The 27511-nt window shown below is 39.3% G+C and overlaps 1 protein-coding gene across 1 annotated transcript in view; it reads right to left on the bottom strand.

The window, feature by feature from the left end:
* Positions 1–8619: 8619 nt before the first annotated feature.
* Positions 8620–27511, bottom strand: part of LOC132183199 (UDP-Glycosyltransferase superfamily protein) — a 43427-nt gene continuing 24535 nt past the window's right edge. The window contains 6 exon segments of the mRNA XM_088513388.1: positions 8620–8932; positions 9020–9085; positions 9669–9890; positions 17861–17900; positions 18010–18069; positions 22157–22372. Coding sequence (XP_088369514.1) covers positions 9029–9085; positions 9669–9890; positions 17861–17900; positions 18010–18069; positions 22157–22372 — 595 coding nt within the window. The 3' untranslated portion in view covers positions 8620–8932; positions 9020–9028.

Here is a 27511-nt window from a genome sequence, read left to right on the forward strand (position 1 = left end):
AAAATCATTGATTTTGAGCTCAAAATGCATTTCAAGTACTGTAGCGGCACTGTAGCAAAATACTGTAGCGGTATTGTAACAATTTACTGTAGAAAGTTACTGTAGCACGTTAATGTAGCTACAGTGCGCTCGAGCGACAGAGACAAAAAGGAGTTCGAAATTCAGAATGAAAGTTTTCTAGGTCTCCCAATCCGACTGAGAGACTAAAATACGATTTTTCTGGGATTCATAGGGCTTTTAGGGTTCTCCTAATCCTTATAAATAGTCTCTAAGCCTTGAGAAAAAACACACCGCTTCCTAGAGCTAGGAATCAGAAAATTGTCTTTGAAACTTAGAAGATCATGAGCGGCTAAACCCCTTCGTGGGGTGTTGATGTAACCCTATCCAAGCACAATGGTTTGATTGTATTTAATTTCTAGACTTTCAATTTATGCATGTTGATTGTATAACTATGAGGATTGCTACAATTGATTTCTGTTCTTCATATTAAATGCAATTGTTCTTAAATTTGAAAATCAATATTTGTGAAATTCTTCTCTTGTCTTAGAAAGTATTTTACTTTTATTGATCTCAAATCATTCTTGTTTTCTGTGACTATGAGGATGATGGTTATACAATGGGTTTAATTGACATATGATCAATAGAATTTGATAGGTCATGCCTAGGGAAGACGGATTGTACTACACCCTAGTTTAGTGTAATTTAGGTAGACAGTCCGTGCCAACCGAAGATGGGTTATACTTACTCATTGATTGTATGTATCCTGTTTAAGAATTTGATAATTTATACCTATGAAAGACAGGTCGTACCACATCTGAGTGGTTAGGTGGACGATCCGTGCCAACCGAAGATAGATTATGCTTATTCTTTAATAAGGTAGTTTTTTGTTTATTTATAACATGCATAAAATGAATTTCTTGGATTAATTATGATTAAACATTGTTGTGCAGATAGAGGTGAAGTCAATACCCTACACTCTCTCTTATTTTAAATCTCTTTTATTTTCATTCACTTTAAGTTTTAAACAAAATCAAATCAATTCTCTTTTTAATTAGGTTAAATTTAATCTTTCGAATTTTGATAATAAAACCCCTGTAGTCCTTGAGGTTCGACACCCTCAATATAGCCCTATCCTACGAGATTCGTTCTATTGCGAGTGGTAATTTTATAATTGATATTTTTTGTCACAAAAATACCACATCACCTACTGGTTGACCAACCATCAGCATACAGCATGATCATTGGGAGAACTGCACTGAACGAGCTTAAAGCCATAACCTCAACTCCACATCTCAAGATGAAATTCCCAATAGAAAATGGAGTTGGAGAAGTAAGAGGGGAACAAAAGGTTGCACGACATTGCTACATTGTATCCATGAAGGAATGCCCTGGAACGAGCCACGAAGGATGAAGATGGCAATTACAGGGCGGCAAAACGGTAAAGGATTTAGAAGAATTTTTGCTTGGTGAGTTTGACAGAAGCATCTGGGTCGGATCTCAATTAGATCCGATAGTAAAAGAAGATCTGGTATCCTTCCTCCAAAGGAACAATGATGTGTTCGCATGGAGCCATGAAGATATGCCAGGGATATTACCATCTGTAATGGTGCATAAGTTGAAAGCCGATCCAACTTACAAATCGGTACAACAGAAGTGAAGAGGGTATTCAGCTGAAAAGAGTAAAGCAGCAGCCGAGGAAGTGAAAAAGTTGTGTGAAGCAAGATTCATAAAAAAGGTTCAATACACCACTTGGTTGGCCAACGTGGTATTAGTGAAAAAGTCCAACGGCAAGTGGAGAATGTGTGTTGACTTCACTGACTTGAACAAGGCGTGCCCCAAGGATAGCTATCCACTACCACGGATAGATTTAATAGTGGACTCCACTTCTGGAGATAAGCTATTGAGCTTCATGGATGCATTCTCGGGATACAACCAAATATCAATGCACGAATTAGACTAGATAAAGATTTATAATATTATAAGGTAATGCCTTTTGGACTGAAGAACGCAAGGGCCACGTATCAGAGGTTGGTCAACAAAATATTTCGGGATTAGATCGGACGAAACATAGAAGTATATGTAGATGATATGTTGGTAAAGAGCGTGCAAGCAGCCAACCACATTGCTAACCTATCTGAGGCTTTTGACACACTTAGGCGCTAAAGTATGAAACTCAAACCCTCTAAATGCACATTTGGTGTATCATTAGGAAAGTTCTTGGGATTCATTGTCTCAAGAAGAGGAAGCAAGGCAAACTCGGAGAAGATGAAGGCAACGCTAGAGATGCAAGTACCTCAAAGCACAAAGCAGCTACAACAGTTAACAGGGAGAATAGCCGCATTAAACCGGTTTATTTCCAGGTCAACGGACATGTGTCTTCCGTTCTTCAAAATCTTGAAGAAAGCCTTTACCTGGGGCCAAATTGTGATGAGGCATACCAACAACTAAAGGAATATCTCGAAAATCCGCCTTTATTCAATCGACCAATAGAAGGCGAAGCATTATATTTATACCTGGCTGTCTCTCCTTCCTAGGTAAGCTCTGCGCTAATCCGAGAAGACCAGGGGGTGCAGAGACTGGTCTACTTCACCAGCAAAGCCTTACATGGAGCAGAGGAATGATATCCTCAGATTGAGAAGTTAGCCTTTGCGCTAAGAACTTTAGCTTGAAGGTTGAGGCCATACTTCCAAGCGCACACTATCAAAGTATTAACTGAACACCCTCTAAGGAAGATTTTGTAGAAACCTGACCTCTCAGGAAGGATGATCAATTAGGCTATCGAACTTGGGAAATTCGACATATAATTTCAACCGAGAACATCTCTGAAAGGACAAGTGATAGCTGACTTCTTAGCTGAGTTTTGCAATTTCCCAGAAGAAGAGGGGTTGCCTCAAGAAGAAACATGGGTAGCACGTGCAGACTGGTCTTCAACCTAAAAATACAGTGGAGTAGGTGTCATACTCATAGGGCCCGGCGGAGAAACATGTGAAGCAGCAATACGACTCAAATTCACCACCAAAAACAACGAAGCTGAGTACGAAGCCATCATCGCTGGAATAGATATGGCTTGAGAAATGGGACTGAAGAATTTAGAGGTGAGGAGCGATTCTCAAGTGGTGGTCAGACACATTAAAGGAGAATATGGAGCCCGAGGAGATAAAATGAAGCAATACCTAACAAAAGTGAAAGAGACTATGGAGTTCTTCGACAAAATAGTATTCACAAAGGTGCCTCGGGAAGAAAACACAAAGGCAAATGAGTTAGCTCGCATTGGTTCTTCCACCGACGAGGAAATTGCAGCAGCAGGATGCCCGGCCCAAGAGCTAGCCAAGTCTTCAATTACCCGGACAGTCTAGGTAGCAAATATCAAAGAAGACCTGGGAGACTCGAAATGGAGTAGTGACATAGTTCAATTCCTTAGAGAAGGAAAGTCACCCCCCCGATAACAAATTGGCTCAGAAGATACGTATCCAAGTAGCTCGATACACATTGGTTGGAGGTACTTTATATGGAAGGGGATACACTCGTCCTCTACTAAAATGTCTATCAAAAGCCGAAGCTTCTTACGTATTAAAGGAGATTCAAGAGGGGATTTGCGGTAGTCACTCGGGAGGAAGGATGTTAGCTCACAAGGCAGTCCGAGCAAAGTATTTTTGGCCCGTGATGAGCAAGGATTCAAGTGAAATGGCAAAGCATTGCAATAAGTGCCAACAGTTCGACAAAATAATGACCAGCCCTCCAGAGGAACTAAGCTCGATGTCGGCACCATGGCCTTTTGTGTAATGGGGTGTAGACATTGTAGGACCTCTTCCTGCAAGGAAAGGAGGTTACAAATTTGTGATAGTTACTGTCGATTACCTCACAAAGTGGGCAGAAGTTGAAGCTCTGGCAACCATAACTACTAAAAATATAAGGAATTTCCTTTGGAAGTCAGTGATGTGTAGATTCAGGATTCCTCACACGTTCGTAACTGATAATGGTAAACAGTTTGATTGTGAACCATTTCGGAGCTGGTGCACCAAGCTGCACATCAAAAACTATTTCTCATCCCCCGGGCACCCTCAAGAAAACGGTCAAGTGGAAGCTACAAACAAGACTTTGATGAAGATAATGAAAAAGAAGCTTGAGGACAAGAAAGGAGTTTAGGTGGACTTTCTCCTAGAAGTACTGTGGTCCTACCGAACAACCACTCGGACGCCAACAAGGGAGACCCCCTTTTCTCTAGCCTTCGGAACCGAGGCGGTCATTCCAGTTGAAATTAGAAATTCTCAAAACCCCAATGAAAGCCTCAAGCCCAGATCAAGTCCCGAAGCCAAGGAACAAAGGACAGCTCTTTGAAATAACGAACGGCCTTAGCCCTCCAATAATGGTACCCTCTTCGGAATAGATTGCATCTATCCCGGGAACCCTTCAAATCTGCCTTGACCTTTTCACGAGCATCCTTGGATTGAGACAATTGAGCCTCCAAAGTCTCAAAAAGCTTCCGATAACCTTCCTCGGAGGTCCGAGTCTAATGAAGCTCCTCCCACCACTTTGAAGTGTTCCGCGGTTGCTTGATGAACATTGGCATCCACCTCTTTGGCATCATCCACCTCTTTGGCATGCTCCTCAGGTTCTCGATTGTTGTACTAAATACTACCTAAATTAATAGATAATATTTAATACGTTTTACTCGCAAGTGCACAAGATTAAACGATAGTATAGTGCAACAAGTACAAGATCGATCCCACGAGGATTATTGATTTTATTTAGAATTAATTAAAAATATCAAGTTGTCACTAAATTGATATTATGAAAAAGAAATAAAAAGATATAAAGATAAAGTAAAGTTAGGGCTTTGATATCCACCACTAATCATACTTAGATAATATAACGATATGCCAATGATCCAATCATATTATGAATACTTAATGTTTGCCAACTTAAAGATATGGGTGTTTACTCCTTAAGCTATTGATTTCCCTAAGCAACGAATTAGGCATGGGTGTATACTCTTAACTCTTTTCTTTCTTAAAGTATTTAGTATGGGTGTATACTAAATTGTTCTTTAAGAAAGCATAAATCTATGGAAATCGACAAACACACGGAACCTAGGGCATGGGTGTATACTCCCAATTTTTCATGTTGATTAACCTAAGAACCCGGTGTGGAATTCTTTTGTTACTCTTATTAAACCCAGGACTCGGTCATCCAAATTGATTTAATTAACTAATCCATACCACATGCATATAATGGCCAATCACATACATATGAGGAATTCAAGAAAATAGGAATTAATCGAGTTAAGCAACACAATATGATTATCACGAAGGCGCCAATATTGAAATACTAAATAAACATAATTAGGGCTTCAATCTAGCCCTCCTTAATAGTTAGTTACGCATAATTAAAATAAAACTAAAAAGAAAAGGGAAAGAAAGAACCGAAAACTGCTCCTAAAAGTAGCCTCCAATTCCTCTCCCCAAAGTTGTCTCCTTGAAATTATGTATTGAATTGTGAGGCTTAGAGATCTATTTATAGGCTTTAGGAGATTCCTAGAAGCCCTAGTAATCCTAGGAAATTCGGAGATTTAAGTCCTAGTCCAATTAGGATAAAGAAAACCTAAGTCCAAATCGGAATAGGATTCATCCAGAATTACGTTCCTATCTTGCGGGGTGATTTTGGCATAGCGGCAATCCGAATTAGGAAAATGCTATTTCACAATGATTTGTAGCATTTTGGGTTAACTTTCCAATGCCGCTTGAATCACTCAATCGGATATTTAAGCTAAAAGTTATGGTCAAAATACTGAGACGTGTGTAGAATCCAAATTTGAATCTAATCCAATTTGACTCCAATTTGAGAAATTCTGATTTAATCATTTCCTTTATTTGATTAAACTTAACCACACCATATAGGTCCTCTATTATGATTAGTTAAGCTTAACCATATCTTCTAGGTCTTCCCAATTTGCCCTTTAAGCTTGAAACTTTTCCAGAAATGCTTTTCTTTTCTTCCATTACCTACTAAAACACAGAAAACACAAAAAGAAAATAAAATAGCACAAACTAACAAAACTAAGAAATTAACAAATATAAGTTAAGGGCTAAAATATGAATATTTTGGCACTTATCATCGATTCTTCTGATTTGTAGCTTCTAGGAGTTTTTGCAGTTGTGCGTTGGCAATTTCCAACTTCGAATGCTTCTATTTACTCTCAAGAAGCTCCTGATCTTTCGCCGCCAATAGAAGGCGTAGGTTCTCCACTTTGGAGTCAGAAATTGAACCTTCAACCCCCTGTGAACCCGAAGCTTCTTGCCGGTTGCTCAATTTCCGAACCAAACTTCGAAGCTCAACTCGTTCATCGGCATACTCCCGCATACCTTCTTGGAATTCATTGTACCAACTAGCAATTAGAACCGAGGACTGTACAAAAGAAATTATGTGAGAAATATAAAAAGATCCTAAAGTAGCAAACATACACGACATACTGAGTAATGGCAGTGGACAAGCTTGTCCGCAAACATTTCGGTAGTAAGCCTGCCCTCTCCTTGGGTATGGTCTACAGGCAGCATCTTGGTAACTGCGGTCAGAGGATGTCCTTCCAAACCTTTGGCTAATGATCTAATCAAAGGAAAGTTTCTCCCAGAATGACCCCTGAGCAGTTGCCCCCTATACACGGGCTCCTCGTTTGTGGGCTCAGTAGGAGGAGTTGAAGGATCTGTCTTAGAGGTAGGAAGATCATGAGGTAATTTGGAAGTCTCACTGCAAATGGCAATTGGTTCCCCTTGCCCCCGAGGCTTGATACATAGAGGAGTAACCTGCAAAGGGGTCTGCATCCCTTGAGGGAAATGGATCGGGAACAGTAGCCGAAATATGAGGCTCTTTGAAAGTCACAGTAGCAGAATTGGACTTGATGGACGACACCAAGCTCAAAAGTTCCAAGGATTTGTCAACTCACGCTTTCTTTAAAGGCTCCTCCAGCGGAACCTTACCCTTGTCCGCCTTCCTCTTTGAAGCAGGGGAGTTGGCCTCGGCAACCGAGGCAGGTGAAGCGGTGCCCGGGACTTGGGAACAAGTAGAGGATTTAGAAGCGGAACCAAAACCCCTCGGAACAGAAGCTTTATCTACAACCGATTTTTCCAAAGCGTTGACAGTTTTGTGCGCTCGGATTTTCTTGCTTTGAACCCGAGCAGGTGATTTTCGAACCACCTTGTCAAAAAAAGGAACCACCTTCTTAGGATTCCCCCGGCGATCCCAGAAAACCTTATCGACCGGGATTTGATAACCTAAATGTTCCCGAAGAGCAGAATCAGTAACAATGATGCTGAAAGTCATTTGAGCTTCATTCTCCAAAAGCTAAGAGAAAGCCATGATGTGATCAACAAGACTATGCTACTTCGGGCTCAACTTAGGACACTCTTCCTTACCAAAAGAAAGGGATTCAAAAAAAAAAAAAAAAAAAAAAAAAAAAAAAAAAAAAAAAAGAGATATATGAAACAAAAAGTTGAAGGGAGAGAAGAGTCGAAAACACTCACAATTCTTCTTAGAAGCCCCCATTCTCAGGGAACAGGGTGCTCCAATGGCAAAGCTTCTGACAGGGACGCTTCCCAGTCACCGAAAATGTAAAAGAATTGTTTTGACCAATGCTTATTATTAAAATAAGTACCTATTTCAATAAATCGGTTCTTCCCACAAACCATAAAAGTCATCTCTTTAGTGTTTGGGTATATATGAGGACCATTTATACCCAAACACTAAAGCAATGTTTGGGCAGTTACGCGCCAGACAAGGTATGCATATTAAAAAGATACAATTACGAATTACTTGTAAAAGCCAAGGGAGCAGAAATAATAACTCCTCCATCCGTTACGCTCAGATCCCCGATCCTTCGCCCAGTCATCATCACTACATCTACAATCCCATCTATAAAAGACACGAACATTAGAAGAGAGGTACATGATTCATTCTTACTATACATTGCACAGAACTCAGATAAAAGCTAACTTTAGCATCGGAGGAGGATTCACCAGAAACACCCCGGTGTATTCTCTTAACTCTGTTTTTGTCTCGCAGGTCCAAAGAGGAGCAACATCCAAGATTACAGTTCTACCCCTTGAGTTCACCAAACCGAAAACCATGTTAACAATGAGCTTTGATGCCAAAAATAAGAAAATGGGTAGAAAATTTCATAAAAGATTCCTAACACGACATTATTTGTCTTGACTTCGAGAAATTCAAAGGTCAAAAATGGATTCTAGTTGATGCCGCCCCTATCTCTGACACCTGAGGAGGAGGGCCAGGCCAATTCAACCTATCAAATTTATACCCCTTTATTTTAAGTTATCAATAAAGATGTAATAATTGTCCTTTGGGTGGGTGAGTGGATACACTTAATAAAATCAAGCGGAGTGGAATTAATACATTTAGCATCCCGATGCTAGAAAGTGGGAGAAAAGACTAGCAAACCTGATAATTATGCGGGCTGATATGCCTAATGAAATAAAGAAAGCGATAAGTGAACGATTGTGTTTTGGTATATGCATGAGTATTATGATATGAATTTGTTGTCATTTAAACTGATCTTTTACATTACTACCTGATATCAATGTTTTATTCACTTCATATTATGAGATACGAAGTTACATATATATGGAGAAAAGAAAATGCAAAGAAAAATAGTGTGATTTTACAAGGGAAAAATAAAAAATCAGTCCTTGGTTTTCTTAATTTACAATTAGCTCATCGTGGTATCAAAATGAACTCAGTGCTCTCTGAGGTATGCCAAAAAATTAATTTACTCCCTACAAGCATGATTCTATCTAAATTTTTTTTTTCTTCACTTTTTTATCTTTTTCTTAGTTCCAAAGCTAAGAAGAAATATCTCTGTAAACCCACAACTTGTCTTGTGGACTCGGTAATTCACCCACATAAATAGCCCAAACAGGGAAATCTGAGAAAAATAGAAAAATAAATATTAGCAAAATAATGGACTACGACCAACTTATATAGAGCAAAATCTAGGAGAAGTAGGACTCACTTGATTATGTTAACGGGGGCAACTCAGCTCCTCCTTGAGTTTCTTCACGGCCTCCAAGACTCCATTCTGAAAACAGAAGCAGAAGCCTTGCAAATGTAAGTTTAAATGGACTTAATTAATTTATGAAAAAAATTATTTATTAATTTTCAAATAATCTTATCCTCTCTCTCTCTCTTTTCTCTCCTACCACACATACTGACACATCACTTATTGAAATAATCATCTATTGACATTACTGATTAAGACAATAAATTCTAAGTGCATAAGATCAAAAATACTATTTCATTACAAGTCATATTACCAAATACATGTTATTCTCCAGGATAAAATTAATATTTTCTTTGCAGTTCTTTTATACCACTTGTGTAAGTTAAAGAGTCGACACAGTAGTAAAAGAATGTAGTATATTATAGGGAAAAATAATTTAGAACCTCCTCACAGTTTTTCTCAATTTTGTCTTTTAAACCCCTAGTTTTCAATTTGACAAATTTAAGACCAAAGTTTAAGATTTTAAGTCTAAAACTGTCTTCTTATTTTGTTCCTTAAATAAATAACAAATATGATATGAAAATATAACTATGTCATTCCTATTAAAAACTTAGAAATATCACCAACAAATAAACTCCCATAATCAAAGATTAGGCATTACCTCCAGAGACATTCTGTCGGCAATTTCTACCGCACATGTTTTGACTTTAGGAGATAACGCATTATTTATCGCCCTTGATAGCACGGTTGCAGCTTCATGGATGCTCACGTTATCGCTTGTATCAGGAAGCAAGTGAGTTCTTTTCAGTGGCTCTGGTGCAACTCCAAGCCAAAACATCCTCTCAGCCCAATAGAACTGATCAAGCATAAACGGACATATCACCTGTCATCCGACATTACATAAGAGAGATAAGACACAGAAAGAGAGAGCTCCAAGTACCAGAATAAATCACAATAAACTAATATTTTCATAAAGGACCTATCAAATAGCACTTTGCATAGTCCAGTTAAGCATAATAGGACATGAATCATCAAGAGCTTGAAGATATGTTCATTAGGTTAGCAGAGATTACTAATATAATATATAAGCTATGAAATACATCATACGTGTGAAATCCAGGCACATATGTGTCAATCAGATACGGTCCATATATATTTAGCCATAATTAGTCTTTCTAGTTATGGCAGGTTCTTGTATTATAGCTACAGTATATTGTAATTAATAGGTAGATTTTAGTTACCTTATTTGTTTCCCTAGATTGCTGTAATCACTGAGATACAGCCTGTAATTACCTAGATAATTTCTATATAATACTAGCAACCCTCACATTGAGAGGTATTCAGTACAATTGACATGGTATCAGAGCCAAAATCATCTAAATTAGGGTTCTAAATTGTTTTTCGGAAGTTTCTGTCGAGGGTAGCGGCAGTTTCTATTGAGGGTAGGGAATTTCTTACCGGAAACTACTCCTTTTGTGGTGATTAGGGGCTGTCGGCAGACTCTTTGGAGGTCTGTGAAGTCTGTGGTGTTTCCGGCGATTTCTGGAAGATCGCCGACAGCCTCAGAATCGTCAAGCTACTGCTTATCAGGCTACAATAAACACCTCTGCTGCTCCAGTGATGTCCTCAGCCTCTTCTTCTGCGGCCGGATCAGCTGTTCTTACTCCTGAAATGGTCCAGCAGATGATTATGTCAGCCTTTTCTGCCTTAGGGCTCCAAGGTAATGGTACTATTTTATCTAAGTCTTGGCTTATTGATATCTAAGTCTTGGCTTATTGATTCTGCAGCATCCAATCATATGACCAGATCGTCTGATACTCTTTGCAATGTTCGTCCATATCATGGTTCATCTCATATTCAAGTAGCTAATGGAAGTCATTTAGCTATTAATGAAGTAGGAGATATTAATCCTTCATTCAGAGATGTTTATGTCTCTCCTGGCCTTTCTAATAGTCTTATTTCAGTTGGCCAGTTAGTTGAAAAAAACTATGATGTCCATTTCTCTCGTGATGGTTGTCTTGTGCAGGATCAGGTGTCGGGGAAGATACTCGCGAAGGGGCCTAAAGTTGGCAGACTATTTCCACTGCACTTTTCAATTCCTAGTTGTTTATCTTTGGCTTGTAGGACAGTTAATACTCCGAACGAAGTATGGCACAAACGTTTGGGTCATCCAAATTCTGTTATTATGTCTCATATGTTAAATTCTGGTTTGTTAGGCAATAAAGAATGATTAGCAAATCTTGCATCACTATCCTTGGCCCATTATTAGCCAAGGATATCAATGAAGTACATAATGACAGGTTATATACCTTTTGAAGTAATAAATCTAGCATTTGTTCCTAAGAAAAGAAAAATAATTGTTTGTGTTACACGTGTAAACAATGTGGAGAATCCATTGACCATCTATTCCTGCATTGTGAGGTTGCAACTAAGATATAAAATGTGTTTCGTCAACTCTTTGGTGTTAGTTGGGTTATGCTGCAAAAGGTGAGTGATTGCTTGTGGAGTTGGAGGGGACAATTGGGTAATCGGCTTGCTTTGCACATATGGAGGCTGATTCCATTCTGTGCGATGTGGTGTCTATGGCAAAAACGGAATGCACGCAGCTTTGAGAATCATGAGAGCAGCATGATTGAGTTGAAGAAATTGGCATTAAATACTCTATTCTCTTGGAGAGTGACTTGGTCTCACTCGCATGTGTCTACATTTTTTTATTTCTTAGAGCTTTGTAATTCATTTTCTAGTCAGCAAGGGATACTTTGTATATATCCTGTGTACTTGGGTTGTGCCCCTCTACGCGTTTGATATTACTTATCCCAAAAAAAAAAAATTTGTCCATATTTAGGGTTCCAGAGGGCCATGGAAGCACAAAGCGTTTTCAAGTGGAAATGAAAAAGACATACACAACAGATACCCACACCCATACAACCAAATCTTAGGGATACAAGATCTTACTAAATCAGCAGCAAGAACATATGGATATAGCACTGGTTTAGTGATCAGGGTCAAGAAATTTGAAATATCATTAAATGGTTAGGTATTTTTTGCTGTATTTGGGACTGCAATACACTCATTTGAGGGCTGGAATACAACAAACAGCAGATAGGAAGAAAACAACGAAAGAAAGAAGATAGATGAACTTAGCATCACATAGGGTTCTTGCACATTACATCCAAGAGAAAGATGCATCAAATATAAAGCAATGCTGGCTTTTCACAAAATATCAACACTTAACTTTGCAAAGGACGCAACTCACCCAACCTTGTGAATCAAGACTACCAGAAAATGAAACCCACACGTCCAAGATGAACCAATGGCAGGGAAAGTGAAAAGGACCAAAATATGTCTGGCTTAAATACCAACTAAAATAAAATCTGCCAGACTACTATGTTTGGCTTTGAATCAGCCTTCCCTTCTCTTTTGTTGCATTTTCCCCACTATATAGCTTATTATTTGAGACCGTCAGCCTCACACCACAGGATACATTATGTCAGTGAATCTTCAATTTATATTGGGAAGTGCACTTCCGCTCACTAACATATTAGAGACAAATTGGCTAACAATTAATAAATTTATTGTATTCTATGGAACTGAAAGATATAAATTTCTACTCCCCGAGTATGTGCTTTCTCTGTGTGTGAGAGCTTACCCCCCCACCCCGACAGACTGCAGGTTCTCTTGGGTTTCACACCCAGTATTCTAAAATCCTACATTTCTACTACAATTGCCACTGGAGAACCCTGTACCCGGCGACCCCCTTTAAGAAACCTTCACTGTCCAACACCCACAATGGAGGCCGACAAAGCTAGCAGACCAAGGTTGGAGAACAAAAGCCTCTAAACCAAATGTTAGATTCCCTAGTTAGCACACCAAATGACCAGGAAATCAAGGGACTCCTGGAGAGGAGATAACCACCACAATGACCAGCGCAGCCGCCTAGACCAGCAGCTCAATAGGAAGAATCTTAGGGACTAGGATTCAAGCGCATTGGCCAGGATTACAGCCTCCCCCACGGGAGATAAAAGCCCCTGCCAGCTCATGTGACAATCGTGATACCCTATTGAGAACGGCTCCTGAGACCATGTCAACCAGCATACAACACACACACCTAACTCATGGTCCCACTCCAAGCCCGAAGACCCAAAAATTATCCATGTCAGACCCTGAAATCCAATAAGAAGTGGAAATTTAGGACCTATACAAGGAGACACGTGGGTTTCCTTTGAGGTACATAGAGAAGTCTATCTTAACTTTACCTGAATTCCATTCTGTCATCCTACTAACTTTTGCAGTGGGTTCCAACTGATCCTTTGTGTTCCAGTGAGATCCTACCAGCCTTGGTGTTTTCCGGCGAGATTTGACCACCCATTGCAGTTTCCGGTGAGTTTTCGACCAGTGTTGAAGCTTTTAGCGAATTTTATTGTTATTTTTACTTTTATAAATCTTTGTATTATGTGCTCCAAGCTATTCCAGCTTGAGGGGAGTTTTTCTAGGAGTTTTTTGTTTGCTTGTTTCTTCCAATCTGGATTTATATGAAATATACGCTCCAACTTCAGGGAGAGTGTTAGAAGAGTTATTAGGGTTTGCGAGAGTCATTAGGGTTTGAGGAATATTTTGATCATTGTGATATTTTCCTAAACCTATATAATAAGATGTGTGGTAGGCCACATAACAAGTTGAATAGCCTCCACCTTTTGTGTATAAACTGTTCATGCAAACTACAATCTCTTAGCATTGGAGACCTTGCCATCTCCTTAGCTTGTTCATGCTCACTTCTCAGAGTTAGATTCTCTACACGAGCGGCTTCCAATTGCCGCCGCACATCTGCTAGAACATCTTCCAACTCATGGAGAGATAGTTCACTTACGACAACGTTCAACACCCCAGTAGCAGCACCAGCGACCTTTAAGGAAGAACAAAAAGCATCCTGTCTCGATAGGGTCACAGAAAACGCTGTATCTTCACACCCCATGCCCCCACAAAATCCAATTCGAGGCACCTCTCTCTAAGCGGACACGCACCTTGAGGACGATGATTCATTGGAGCATCCCCCCGCCATATGAGATTGTAATCGAATTCAAAAACGAGAAGACCATAATGTCTTCTTTGAAACAGTGCTTGGACCATCCCTAGCCCTTAATCGGTTGCTCCGCCAAATGGCCAAGCCAAGTTCAATCCCTCTTGCATAAATCAAAGTGCACTGACTCCCCTTGACCTTACTGTTTGAAGAAACCTCGCGAACCCTTTTCGCCCCAATCTTCGGCGCTACAGTTTTCACAACTTCAAGTAAGGCACTCGCAAGCTCATGTATTTTCAGGCTGGCTCCACTTAACACCTTACGGCCAGGCATGAGCAAATCTACACCAGTACCTAGGAAAAGGACTTGTTAACAGACACTGAGGCATAATGCCTCCTCCTCGCCTTTTCCTCATCTGAAGACCTATCAAGTCCACGATACGACAGTGAACTCTCCAAGTGCCATGGCTGGAGAAGCCAGTCTAGATCAATCCAGCAATTCCTCCTGGCGGCTTCCCCTTTATTCCATCTTAAAGCATGCTCCACCCTATCCCGAGCAACAGCATCGAGTCGGGTATACTCCTTCGAATCTTTGGGTGGTTTTCCCCACAAACAACATATGGAGGATGGAGGCACTCCATCAACTTGCTCCCTATCAAAACATTTTCAATCCCAGCCAAACACAGAAAAATTTGGTCATCCAATCCTTCCAACTCATGTGATCCTTGGTTACCTCGAGAAGCCTCTATTCACTGTCATGAGAATGAAAGCTACAGACACCCCCCAAAAATTTGTGAGGATGGTAAATTGACAATATTCTTCCCTTGTTAGTTGCGGGCGAACATCGCCTTTAAAAAGCTCCGACTAGACCACAACAACAGAGTATAAGATCATATATCCAGTGGGAGCCAACTGGACCGGAGCAAGATTAAGCCTATATAGCACCTCCCACACGATTAGAGGAAAGAGGAGTAGGAGACCAGCTTTAAATTGGTCCTCAGTAAGCATAATCTCGTGTGAAGATGGCACTGTTGTAATCATCTCGCCTTTTACAGCAACCCTTAATACCACAACATTTGTAACTCCATATTCACGGTGGAGGGTGGCAAGTGTTCAGAAAGCACCCATGATCTTTCGATCACCCCCACCATTCGTACGTGGGCAAAATCCCCACCAAGCAATGCCGTGAGAAGCTGTATCAACAAAATACCCCAACACATGATGAGCAAACCAAGACACCAAAGAAAAAAAGCAAACAAGGAATTCAAACCCACACAGCAAAAGCAAAAAGACATGCATGGAATGCCCAGTAATTATGTGTGCTCGCGACAAAGATTGACAAGATGCATAATTAATGTGCGTAAGTGCACCACCAGAATCAGACCACAACCCCATGACAAATCAGTTCTCGAATTATGCGTGTTGTAGTTTTCATGAACAGTTTAGACAGAAAAGGTGGAGGTTATTGAACTTGTTCATAGCCTACAACCCATATCTTATTATATAGGTTTAGGGAAATATGACAATGACCAAAATATCCCCAAACCCTAATGACTCACAAACCCTAATAACTCTTCTAACACTCCTCCTCAAGCTGGAGCATATATGTCATATAAATCCAACTTGGAAGAAACAAGCAATCAAAAAACACCTAGAAAAACACTTTAACACTCCCACTCAAGTTGGAACTGCTTGGAGTAGATAATACAAAGACTAATAAAAATAAAAATAACAAGAAAATTCGCTAAAAGCTTCAACTCCGGTCAAAAACACACCGTAAACTGCAATGGGCGGTCAGATCTTTGCTGCAAAACACCAAGGCCAGTAGGATCTCTCATTGGAAAACACCAAGCACCAGTCGGAACTCACCGCAAAATAACCAAAAGTTGATCAGATCTCACCGCAAAACAACCAAGAGTTGATCGGATCTCACTGCACAACACCAAGGCCAGTCGAAGACCATCGTAAAACACCAAGGCAAGTCAGATCTCTCTGCAAAACTCCAAGGCTGTCAGATCTCGACAACCAGCAACAATCACGTGTACCGTAATCAACCAACAAGGACAATTTGAATGAGAACTACTCCCCCTAAGCAACAAGCCCGATGGTAGCTCCATGTAGCGCAAAACAAACACGAACCAGGCTACCATACCACAAACCAGCCTAGAAACAAAGTGAACCACAATGAACCTGACATGAAACTTGTTGAACCAGTATAGAAAGGCATTGAACCGGCTTTAAAAGAGGCTGAACGGGTCTGAATACCACTGAACCGGTCATAAATTACAATGAATCGGACCTCGAATCAATTGAACCGGATGAAAACTAACTAATCCGGATCTGGAAGATGAGGAACTGGACAGAACCGGTCTTAAAATGTCGAGAAACTGTCTGAACCGGTAAAAAAAGAACTGAACAGGCCGTGAACGAAATTGGATTAGAAGCAATGAACCAAGGCAATCCTCATCTTGAATAAGGTTATCCTTATCCCTGAGAAGAATAGTGAGCACCTGAAGGCTGAAACCAAACAGGGATCCTCTTCTCCAATAACGAAGACGACCAGACCTTGCCGAAAACAACCACAACTCACCGGAAACACCTTAGAACACCACAAAAGTTGCTGGAGAACTCAAAACCTGCCAGAAAAGACCACAACAGCCACTGACTAACACCACTGTTAAACACCACAAACCGCTGGAAACAGGTCGGAAAACACCACAACAGCCAATGAAAACCACAAAAAACCACCGTCAATGGCCAGACCTTGCGGGTAAACGCCACACAGAATGCCAGAGACCAAGAAAAGTACTAAAAAACACCACAAAAACCACCGAACAACTTTTTTTTTCTCGAAACCTTTTTTTACGGTCACCAAGGCACTGCCCGTATGGGCACTAAGCCCACACAGGCGGTGCTCCAAACAAAAAAAAACATTCACCAATACGTGAAGAGATAGAGAGAAAAACCAAAAACAAAGAAGAAAACTAGTATTACAAACAAATGGACCAAGGATTTACACCCTAAGACTCTAATACCATGTTGACGTTTGCATGGAAAATTATTGTGAATTGATAGCTTAGAGCTTTGTTTGATTATTTCCTTGTTATCAATCAATTATGTTTCTTTGTCCTTCATCTTCTAATCATCCTCTAATATATTCATTCCTCTCTTTACTTATATGTGATTGATCGAAAGATTATACCAAATCAGACATTCAAAACACCCCTATGAGACTATAATACCCTAGACTTCCCACTGTAAATCCTAAATGACCATACCATTGTCTACATCTTATTATACTACTACAGTGATGTGAGCGGTTAAACCCTAACCATAATTCCCAACGTTTAAGGAAGAAGTTGCAGGATTCAGCCACTGTACTGCACCAGGCTGCTTTCCTCCTTGCCAAAGGGCACACTTGCATCCGTTCATTCAACTGAAAGGCCTTGACTTCTTTTCTTAAAATTTCATCAGCAATTTCACATTTAAACATTATCATCTCCTTATAAAGTTAATAATCCTGTCCGCCCTCCTTTTGGCAATAATGCAGAAAAAAAAAATCATGTAATGATGTTTCAAGAGGGCCTATCAGTAGAAACTGTCATTTATCTCCAAACCCATTTTGATAGGTCTCAAGATGTGATTATCCTACAGAATTTGGAAAATGTTGAAAACTTTTTATTCTCAACTCCCACAACATACTTTCTACATTTTCATACCAATTATTTGAAGCAATGGAGCCATTTTATATAAGTTTTAAAAGCTAAACCACATGAACACTACTCAACATTAACAACAATGAAATAAAGCAGCGAAGTGTTTAGATTCACATCATACCTGTGGGATTCCTGCATGTAATGCAGCAGCAGTAATTCCACTAATCTTACACAATGACAGGCAACATAAAGCACATATTAGTACCTTGCTTATTGCATATTTCAAAAAGATGATCAACATCAACACAAATGAACATAGAATATTCCTACCTTCCCCCATGATGAATTGCAGCCGCACATTTTGGAAGCAGCCACTTGTATGGCATGGAACTATTTACATGATAAGACGATCAATTTCCAGAGAGGAAAACCATGATCAAAACCAACTCTATTAGAATGATATTGAGACTTTACAAAAGCTACCACACTGTATATTCATGTGTACTATCTATTGTATAATGCCAAAATTAATTATATAGAATAGAACAACATTTAAAAGCTACCTCCATAAATAATATTGGCATGAACTCATGCTCACAACATAGAGTAAATGGCTTTTTCAAGAAACTAGTGTTAGAGTACGTGCTTCACATGTGGAACTTTTCTGACTAATGATAAGATAATTAAAAATGTATTTAAATTTATTTACAGGGTTCTGAATTATTAACAGAGAATATTCCCTCAACATGTTTCTATTTAATTTAGTGTTTATTAGAGTAGAATTTATGTATTTACAAATTGCAAGTGTCATCTTTATGAAGTTCGTCACTAAGTATCACACAATCTGTAGAACAAATACATCATATAAAGCATATCCCTGGTGTTCATGATAAGAAACCAAGCTTAGGGATGTCCCAGCTCGGTTGTTTAAGCAATTGCACTTGAAACTTAACTTCCTGCATGGGTTGTTTAAAGCTAATGAGCCTGAGGAAGCTAAATGAATCAATCTCAAGTTGTTAATGAATAACTCAATTTGACTCGATGAATCTTGTAGATTTTATCTGCTTTTTACATTGTAGTCTTTAAGGTTTAAGTTCTCTTGTATATTCTTCGTGTACAAGGGCTTTGCCCTTTTTTTCAATAATATTATAATTCTTCATAAAAGAATTTAAAAAAAATATATAGTGAGAGCTCAAATGCATCAAGAGATTAAATTAGGTACGCAATGAATTAAGAGGTAAATGAAAGAAAGAAAGTGACAATAATTAAATTGACTTTATTTCTCTACGGGTATTTAATGGAGGGATCAAATACAATATTTAGAAGTGAAAGCTCCAGTATAATTAAATAAATCCAAGAGTGCAATTCTATTTTAGGTAAATATATTATAAATCCCTGAGTTAACGCGCCAAAACTGAAAACTCCCTAGGTTTTTTTTTTTCGAATTTTTACTCCCTGGGTCTATCAAAATGGCAAATAAATCCACACCGTTATATATTTCCCAATTTTTTAACGTCCGTCAATCCCAAACAAAACGCATCGTTTCACCTCACTTTAAAATATTAATTTAATTTTAAAATTTAAATCTAATAAAATAAAAAATAAAAAAATTGAAAGGATGGCTAGCGGTGGGGCTGCCACCCCTAGCCATCCCCAAACCCCTATGGGGTTGGCCGCAAGCCACCCTAAGGGTGGGCAAGGGGTGGTTTGCCCACCCCAGGAGGTTTAGGATAGTGGCCGCGCACCACCCGTAGGGGGTTAGGGGTGGCCTCCTAACCCTCTGGGGGTGGCCTCCTAACCCTCTGGGGGTGGCCACAAGCCACCTCATAGGGGTTTGGGGGTGACCAAGGGTGCCAGCTCCACTGCTGGCCACCCTTTCAATTTTTTTTTTTTTCTTAATTATTTTTTTTATTTTTAGATTTAAATTTTAAAATTAAATTAATAAAAAATTAATATTTTAAAGTGAGGTGAAACGGTGCGTTTTGTTTAGGATTGGCGGACGTTAAAAAATTGGAAAATATATAACGGTGTGGATTTATTTGCCTTTTCGATTAACTCAAGGAGTAAAAATTCGAAGAAAAAAAAAAACCTATGATGTTTTCAATTTTGACGCATTTACTCAGGGATTTCTAAGATATTTATCCTTATATTTTTATAATAGAAAAAAAAAATATATATATATATATATATATATATATATAATAATGACAACTTTGGGCTAGTTATAAGACAGCAGGCCCATTGGAGCTAGGTTTTATTTTTTCCCTCAGGTCCTTCCTTTCACTACATAAACTCCTTTTATGGGAAGGACAGCTAAACTCACTCTCTCTCTCACACACACAATGTGGGCAGCTAGGGCTTAGGGAGAAAAAGAAAATAGTTTTCTCACTCCCCCCAAGCCTTACACACATACTTGAGAGAACAAATTGAAGGAGCCCACCAAGACACAGGTGACAAAGAACCATCAACTATTCTAACTTTACTTTGCCTGACTAGAGGTTATAGGAAGAAAACAAGATAAGCAATCATATGACTGGAGGCCATTTAATCAATGATCCAAAGGATCATTAGATTCAGTGGAGGATGCATTTAGAGCAAAGACTAATGACCTGAATGCGAAAAGGGGATGCAATATCCTATAATGACTCCTATAATCCCCCTTTAGTTTTGGGTTGGAATGCCATAACCAGGGCAGAATGTAATATAGCATTGTGACGACTCTCCTCATTCTGAACATATGCAAACACCTCCTACAAGGAGGAAGAGACTCCTTTATCAAAATTTGAACACAAACCTGATCAAAGTCTGAATTTAGACCGGCAAGGAACTCAAAGATACACCCTTCTTCTATTATTCTCTGGACTTTTACTACATCTGCCACACATACCATCTAAAAGTTCTAATAATGAGCCAATTTTTGCCACAAACCATTAAGTCTATGAAAATAAGTTGCTAAGACCACTCACACTAGGTTGTCCCATGAATCAGACGTTTCAGCTCATACTGCATTCCCCATCTTTGAATAAGTCTGCGATGTTGCATCCCAAATTTCCTTTGCAGAGTGGAGAAAAGATAACTTAGAATAATCTCTGGTTGTATAGAATGTAGTGACCACGACATAATTGTCAAATTCTCTGCATCTCATTTATCATAAGTAGGATCATCTAATGAGGGTTTTGGAACTTCATCATTCAGATATCACATTTTTCCCTTACTCTTAATAAATAACATGGCAGACTAGGACCAAGCAAGATAATTAAGCCCATCAAATTTCATTGATGTGATTTGGAGAATTGGCTTTTCACGCTGAGAAGTCACCTGACTCTTTATCTCTTTTTTGTAATTGTGTAAGGTCTGGCTCACTTCAGACATTATGAAATCAGAAATCCAACCAAATAGCTCCAAAACACAGCCACGGGCTTAATGAAGTATTAAATACAAAATCAAAGATAATTTAGGCAACACACATCAACTGGATAATTCAGCCATACAACAACTTATTATGGAAATAGGATATATTGAAAATTACAACAATAATGAGCATAGAATCCGAGAATAAAATAAAATCAGGAAATTAATTAGATATCTTAATATAACATCAACAGTGCACAGAAGAGTGCCTACAGAATTACAAACAACATAATGAAAAGGTCAAAAGTCATTTACTTGATGAAAAACATCTTGATAATATCTCTCCCTTTCTTTGAGAGCCATAAATAGTTATTACCGGATATGTTAATCTGCATTGAAAACTAAAAGGCTAAAAGAAGATGAGAACTTCATGTGTTAAGCTATGCTTTGGATGCCATCCTTTTTTCCCCACTATTTTAGACTGAATTCATAAAACTACAAAAGCAGCCTTGAATTCCAGTAGCTCTCATCATAGGACAAGACTTGTGTCACCAGGCAGCCATAAGCCTCACATAGGTAATGGGTGCTCAATTATTGTTATAAAGCATAAGATTCACAAAATTAAGACGTTTCTTCAACAAAGGATTATGATTCCAGTGTTACCTTACTAAGCAGACACAAAGTGTCCATGGGTGTAGCATGCATAGATATCAAGAAATACCATACAAAATTCCTATAAAGCTACATTCTAAAATTTAGCATACAAATAATAAAATTATGAAGACAACAATGACGACCACAACAACAAACACCAAAAGTAGAAAATAAAAGTTTCTCAAATTAATGGTTCATCTAGTTCTATAGCCATTACAGAAAATTTTGCTTGAATTAGTTTGGAAAATTATTAGCAGAAGGAGCTTTGTGGCAAGTAATGGCATGTGCTAAAGTGAAAGAGCTGAATCCCCCAATTTCTAATCGTCTTTGCAACTCTAGAGTGTGCCAGTTAGTATAAGATCTATATAAGCTTGCATAAATTTGATAGATGTCACAATTATCTTTTGATAACTTTATATTAACAGCACGTCTTCTTTCAACCAGTTTCCTAGTATTCAAGAGACATACTCACCCAGTGAAGCAGAAAAGCTGACAGTTGAAGAGAGAGATGCAATCTTTATTGGGCTGTCTGTGACTTAAACATGATGATGCTTCTGCAGCAATCATATGAACAGCTGCATCTAAAGGTTCAAAGCCAGCTGTGAAGAGAATAAATCTGTAACTTGTGATCTCTATAACAGTTTGAAGAACACGAAGAAATGCTTGAGGATTTTTTAAAAACCCCATGCTGCAAACAAAAAGGGAAACTCAGTTTAAAAGCAAAAAATAAGGCCAATGGCAACATCGACAATAAAAATGGTGGCAGTCCAAGGCCTTCATGTATTAATATAAATTGAAGATGCCTATTCAAACAGGAGCAATGATAATCAATAGGGTAGACCTGCTATATTTACACAACAATCTATTTCAACCCAATGAACAATGCCAATTGGAATTAAGCAGGACTAATGGTAAATAAACTTTTCAAGGATATTTTTTTTTATATATATAAGTAATTTCATATCATTAATAAAGCGCAAAGAGGCATAACCCTAGTACATAAGGAGTATACATATATGACCCCTAATAGGAAGAAGAAGAAAAAAAATTCATGAAATCTACTAGTAGGAACATCCAATCGATGATGGGCCGCTACCCACATATGTAACTAGTTAATCATAGACTTTCACAGCTCTACCACCGAAATCTCAACATCCTCAAATATCCACACATTTCTCCCACGCCAAATGCACCACACATTACACACAACGGGGCCAGCCTCCAGATTTCCTTAACTAGACCACACCCAATCGAACCACCCCAACTTGTCAACAAATCCATTACCCGCCTCAACATAACCCACTCTATCCCAAATAATGTAAAAAAGTAATTCCACAGTTCGCCTACCACTTTGCGATGAAGCAAAAGGTGATCCAGGGATTCCCCATTCCTCTTGCACATACAAGACCACTCAACCACCACAATATTCCTCTTGCACAAATTATCATGCGTCAATATTTCCCTAAAGCTATTGTCCATCCCAAAAACGCCACCCTCGAAGGAGCCTTCACGCACCAAATGCTTTTCCATGGAAAAGCAGGGCGAGTCGAGCATGATAACACCTTACAGAACAATTTCACCTCGAACTTACCCCTCTTGGACAGGCTCCATCCTACCCAATCCTCCTCTCCATGACTAGCTTGAAAGAATACAACCCCATAAACTCTGTTATTTCAGGTGAGGTGGTGCAGAGTTCATAGGGATGCCAACATGTGGATTGGTGCTATATGGGTTCAAGTGGGGCCTTAGGTGGAGTGTTGAAAATGTGGGATAGGCAAGTGGTTGAGAAGATTGAGGAGTGTGTGGGGCGATATACAATTGCATGTTCTATGCAGAATGTCGATGATAATTTTCTTTGGGCATTCAAGGGGTGTATGGCCCAAATGATGATGCTAAAAGGAGGGGTCTATGGGATGACTTGGCCGGCTTGATGAGCTGCAGGAAGGTGCCTTGGTGTATTGGGGGAGATTTTAATGTGGTTTGGTTTCCAAGTGAGAGATCCGGTGACTCGAATTATTCTGTAGCAATGGTGGATTTTTCGGAGTTCATTTTTGTGCAGGGTTTGGTGGATATATCGCTTGTAGGGGGCAGTTTACGTGGTCCAATAATTAGGAAGATCAAATATGGTCTAAAATCGACAGATTTTTACTATCTTTGGAAGGGGAAGAACATTATCTGGATGTGACACAGAGGCGATTTACATGTTTGTTGTCCGATCACTTTCCTTTGATGTTGGATTGTGGGGCACCTAGAGGAGGGAGAAGGTATTTTAAATTTGAAAATATGTGGTTGAAATTTGAAGGTTTTGTTGATTAGGTTAAATCTTGGTGGATGTCATATGAATTTCATGGCTTGCCTAGCTTTGCTTTGGCTAATAAATTGAAAGCTTTAAAGACGAATCTGAAAAAATGGAAATGAGGAGGTGTATGGTGATGAAGGGAAGAAAAAGAAAGAATTAATTGCAGAGGATCATGGATTAGTGGTAGAGGAAAGGGTGAGGAAGTTTGATATGGCTAAGGAATCGGAGAAAACCCTTCTTTTTGAGGAAGTACACTCGTGAGCTTTGTGGTTGAAGGAGGGGGGACAAAAACACCAAATTCTTTCACAGGGTGGCAAACACCCACCGCATATATAATCATGTGGAGTCCTTGTGGATCAATGGCACTATGTCCAATAATCATGTGGAGGTAAAGGAGCATATTGTACAGTTTTATAGCAATTTATATTCTGAGCAGTGTTCTTGGAGGCCAAGGATGGATGGTCAATATTTTCTCTCCATTGATGCGGATGAGAGTACTTGGTTAGAAAGAGAGTTTGAGGAGCAGGAGGTGTGTGAGATGGTGAAGAGTTTGGAGGGTGATAAGGCGCCGGGGCCGGATTGTTTCACTATGGCCTTTTTTAAAAAATGTTGGGAAGTACTGAAACATGATATTATGGCTGTATTTTTGGAATTCCATAGTCGACGACAGTTTGAGAAGAGTTTTAATGCGATCTTTGTTTCTCTGACTGTAACATACCTGCTCTAAGTAGTATGATATTGTCCGCTTTTGGCCAAGCTCGCACAATTTTATTATTAGGTTTACCCCCAAAAGACCTCATACCATTTACAAAAAGCATATACCATATAAACACATCATCTTTTTCACACCCAAGCAATGTGGGACGTCACACTGATTCCTCAAAAGGAAGGTGCAATGGAGGTGAAGGATTTTCGGCCTATTAGCATGGTGGGTGGGGTGTATAAAATCATATCCAAGGTTCTTGCTACTAGGTTTAAGTCAGTATTGGGAAATATTATTTCCAATTCTCATAACGCACTCATTGGAGGTAGCCAAATTTTAGATTCAGTGCTTATTGCTAATGAGTGTTTGGATATTCGCATTTGATTGGAGAAAACTGGTGTACTATGCAGGTTAGATTTACAGAAGGTCTATGATCACTAGTTGGAACGTCTTGCTTTATCTACTTAAGGGATGTGGTTTTGGGGAGAAATGGCAGGCTTGGATAGAGTGTTGTATTTCTAGGTGAGAATTCCATTCTTGTGAATGGAACTCCTTCGCTTGTTTTTAATAGCTCACGTGGGATACAGCAGGGGGATCCAATTTCGCCGCTTTTGTTTGTGGTGGTTATGGAGACGTTGAGTAGGATGTTGACTACGATGATGGAGCAGGGCCTATTGACAGGGTTCAAGGGGCAATGAAGCGTCGGTAGTGTCTCATTTACTATTCGTTGATGACACACTGATTTTCTATGGTGCACAGTCTGAGCAAATTCAACATTTGCGGTTTATTTTCTTGTGTTTTGAAGCAATGTCGGGTTTGAGAATCAATTTGGGCAAATCCGAACTTGTTGCTATAGAAGCAATGGAAGATGTCGAAGAATTGGCTAATATTCTTGGATGTAAAGTTGCCTCTTTGCATATGAAGTATTTGGGTTTGCCGCTGAGTGTCTCATATAAGGCCACATCTATTTGGAATGGCGTTATTGAGCAAATGGAACGTCGGTTGGCTAGTTGAAAGATGTTAAATTACCAGTTATCCCAAAAGCCTAAGCTCATAGGAAGAGGTAAATTTAATCACTTAACCATTACTTTAGCACTCCCTCTCACGTCTGCACTCAAACTTCATTTTAATAGGTGAGGCCCAACACATGGAATATTTAATTGAAATGGGGTGAATTGACAGAGTCAAGATTCAATCTCAAGACCTTTAGCTTTTATACCATGTTAAATCACCATTTCTTTTTCTTTACTCTTTACTCTTTACTCTTTACTCTTGGACGGCCGCTTGGCTAGCTCCTTTAGTGATTAGTTTCTCTGATTTTCTTTTTCATTTCTCTCCCTCCTAGGCGCTCTCTGTTTTTACTTCCCGTGTATATGGGTTGCGCCCCTTTGCGCTCTTTTATATCATCATTACTTATCAAAAAAAAAAAAAAAAATACCATGTTAAATCACCAGTTATCCTAAAAGCTTAAGCTCATAGGAAGAGGTAAATTTAATCACTTAACCATTACTTTAACACTCCCTCTCACGTATGGGCTCAAACTTCCTTTTAATAGGTGAGGCGGATCTCAGGACCTTTGGCTCTGATATCACGTTAAATCACCAGTTATCCCAAAAGTTTAAGCTCATAGGAAGAGGTAAATTTAATCACTTAACCATTACTTTAACAAAAGACACTATATTTGTCTAGGGATGGTCATTTGACTTTGCTTAAAGGTACCCTTTCTAATCTTCCTACATATTACTTATCTTTATTTCCTATTCCAAAGGGAGTGGCTAATAGGCTCGAGAGACACCAAAGGGATTTCCTTTGGGGTGGCATAGGGGATGAGGTAAAATTCCACTTAGTAAATTGGAAGCGGATTTGCACGCCGATAAAAGAGAGAGGGCTAGGTGTTCGGAATCTGCTTCAATTTAATAGAGCCTTATTGAGGAAGTAGTTGTGGCAGTATGCTATGGAGAGCGAGGTCTTATGGAAAATGGTGATCAAAGCTAAATATGAGAATATGAAGGGTGGTTGGTGTTCGAAGGAGGTTATGGGGACATATTGAGTGGGTGTGTGGAAACATATTAGAAGGGGGTGGGACAGTTTTTCCAACTTTGTTCATTTTGGGGTGGGGGTTGGATCTAAAGTAAGCTTTTGGCATGATATTTGGTGTGATGATAGACCGTTGAAGCATGTTTTTCCGCCTTTGTTCACTATTACTAGACACAAAAATGCGTGGGTGGTGGATAACTTTCAATGGTATGATGGGGTTATTGAGTGGAATGTCCTTTTTATGCGACCAGCGCAGGATTGGGCGATGGAGTTGGTACTAGCATTTTTTGAGCGGTTGTATTCTTTCAAGCTATGTCATGGAGGGGGGTCGGTAGGATGGAGCCCGTCCAAGAGGGAAATGTTTGAGGTGAAGTTGTTCTATAAGGTGTTATCTAGCCAAGCTCATCATGTTTTTCCACGGAAGAGCATTTGGCAAGTAAAGGCACCTTTAAGGGTGGTGTTTTTTGGGTGGACAGCAGCCTTAAGGAAAATAGTGACGCATGATAATCTACTAAAGAGGAATATTGTGGAAGTTTAGTGGTGTTGTATGTATAAGAAGAGTGACGAGTCCATTGATCACATTTTGCGTCATTGCGAAGTGGCAAGCGAGCTATGGAATTACATTCTTACATTGTCCGGGGTAGAGTGGGTTATGCCGAAGTGGGTAATGGATTTGTTGACAAGCTGGGGTGGTTCGATTGGGTGCAGCCTAGTTAAGGAAATTATAAGGTTGGTCCCGTTGTGTGTAATGTGGTGTATTTGGAATGAGAAAAATGCACGGCTATTTG

The sequence above is a fragment of the Corylus avellana genome, chromosome 2 (assembly GCF_965113065.1).
Source record: "Corylus avellana chromosome 2, dhCorAvel1.hap1.2, whole genome shotgun sequence".
NCBI classification, from domain to species: Eukaryota; Viridiplantae; Streptophyta; class Magnoliopsida; order Fagales; family Betulaceae; genus Corylus; species Corylus avellana.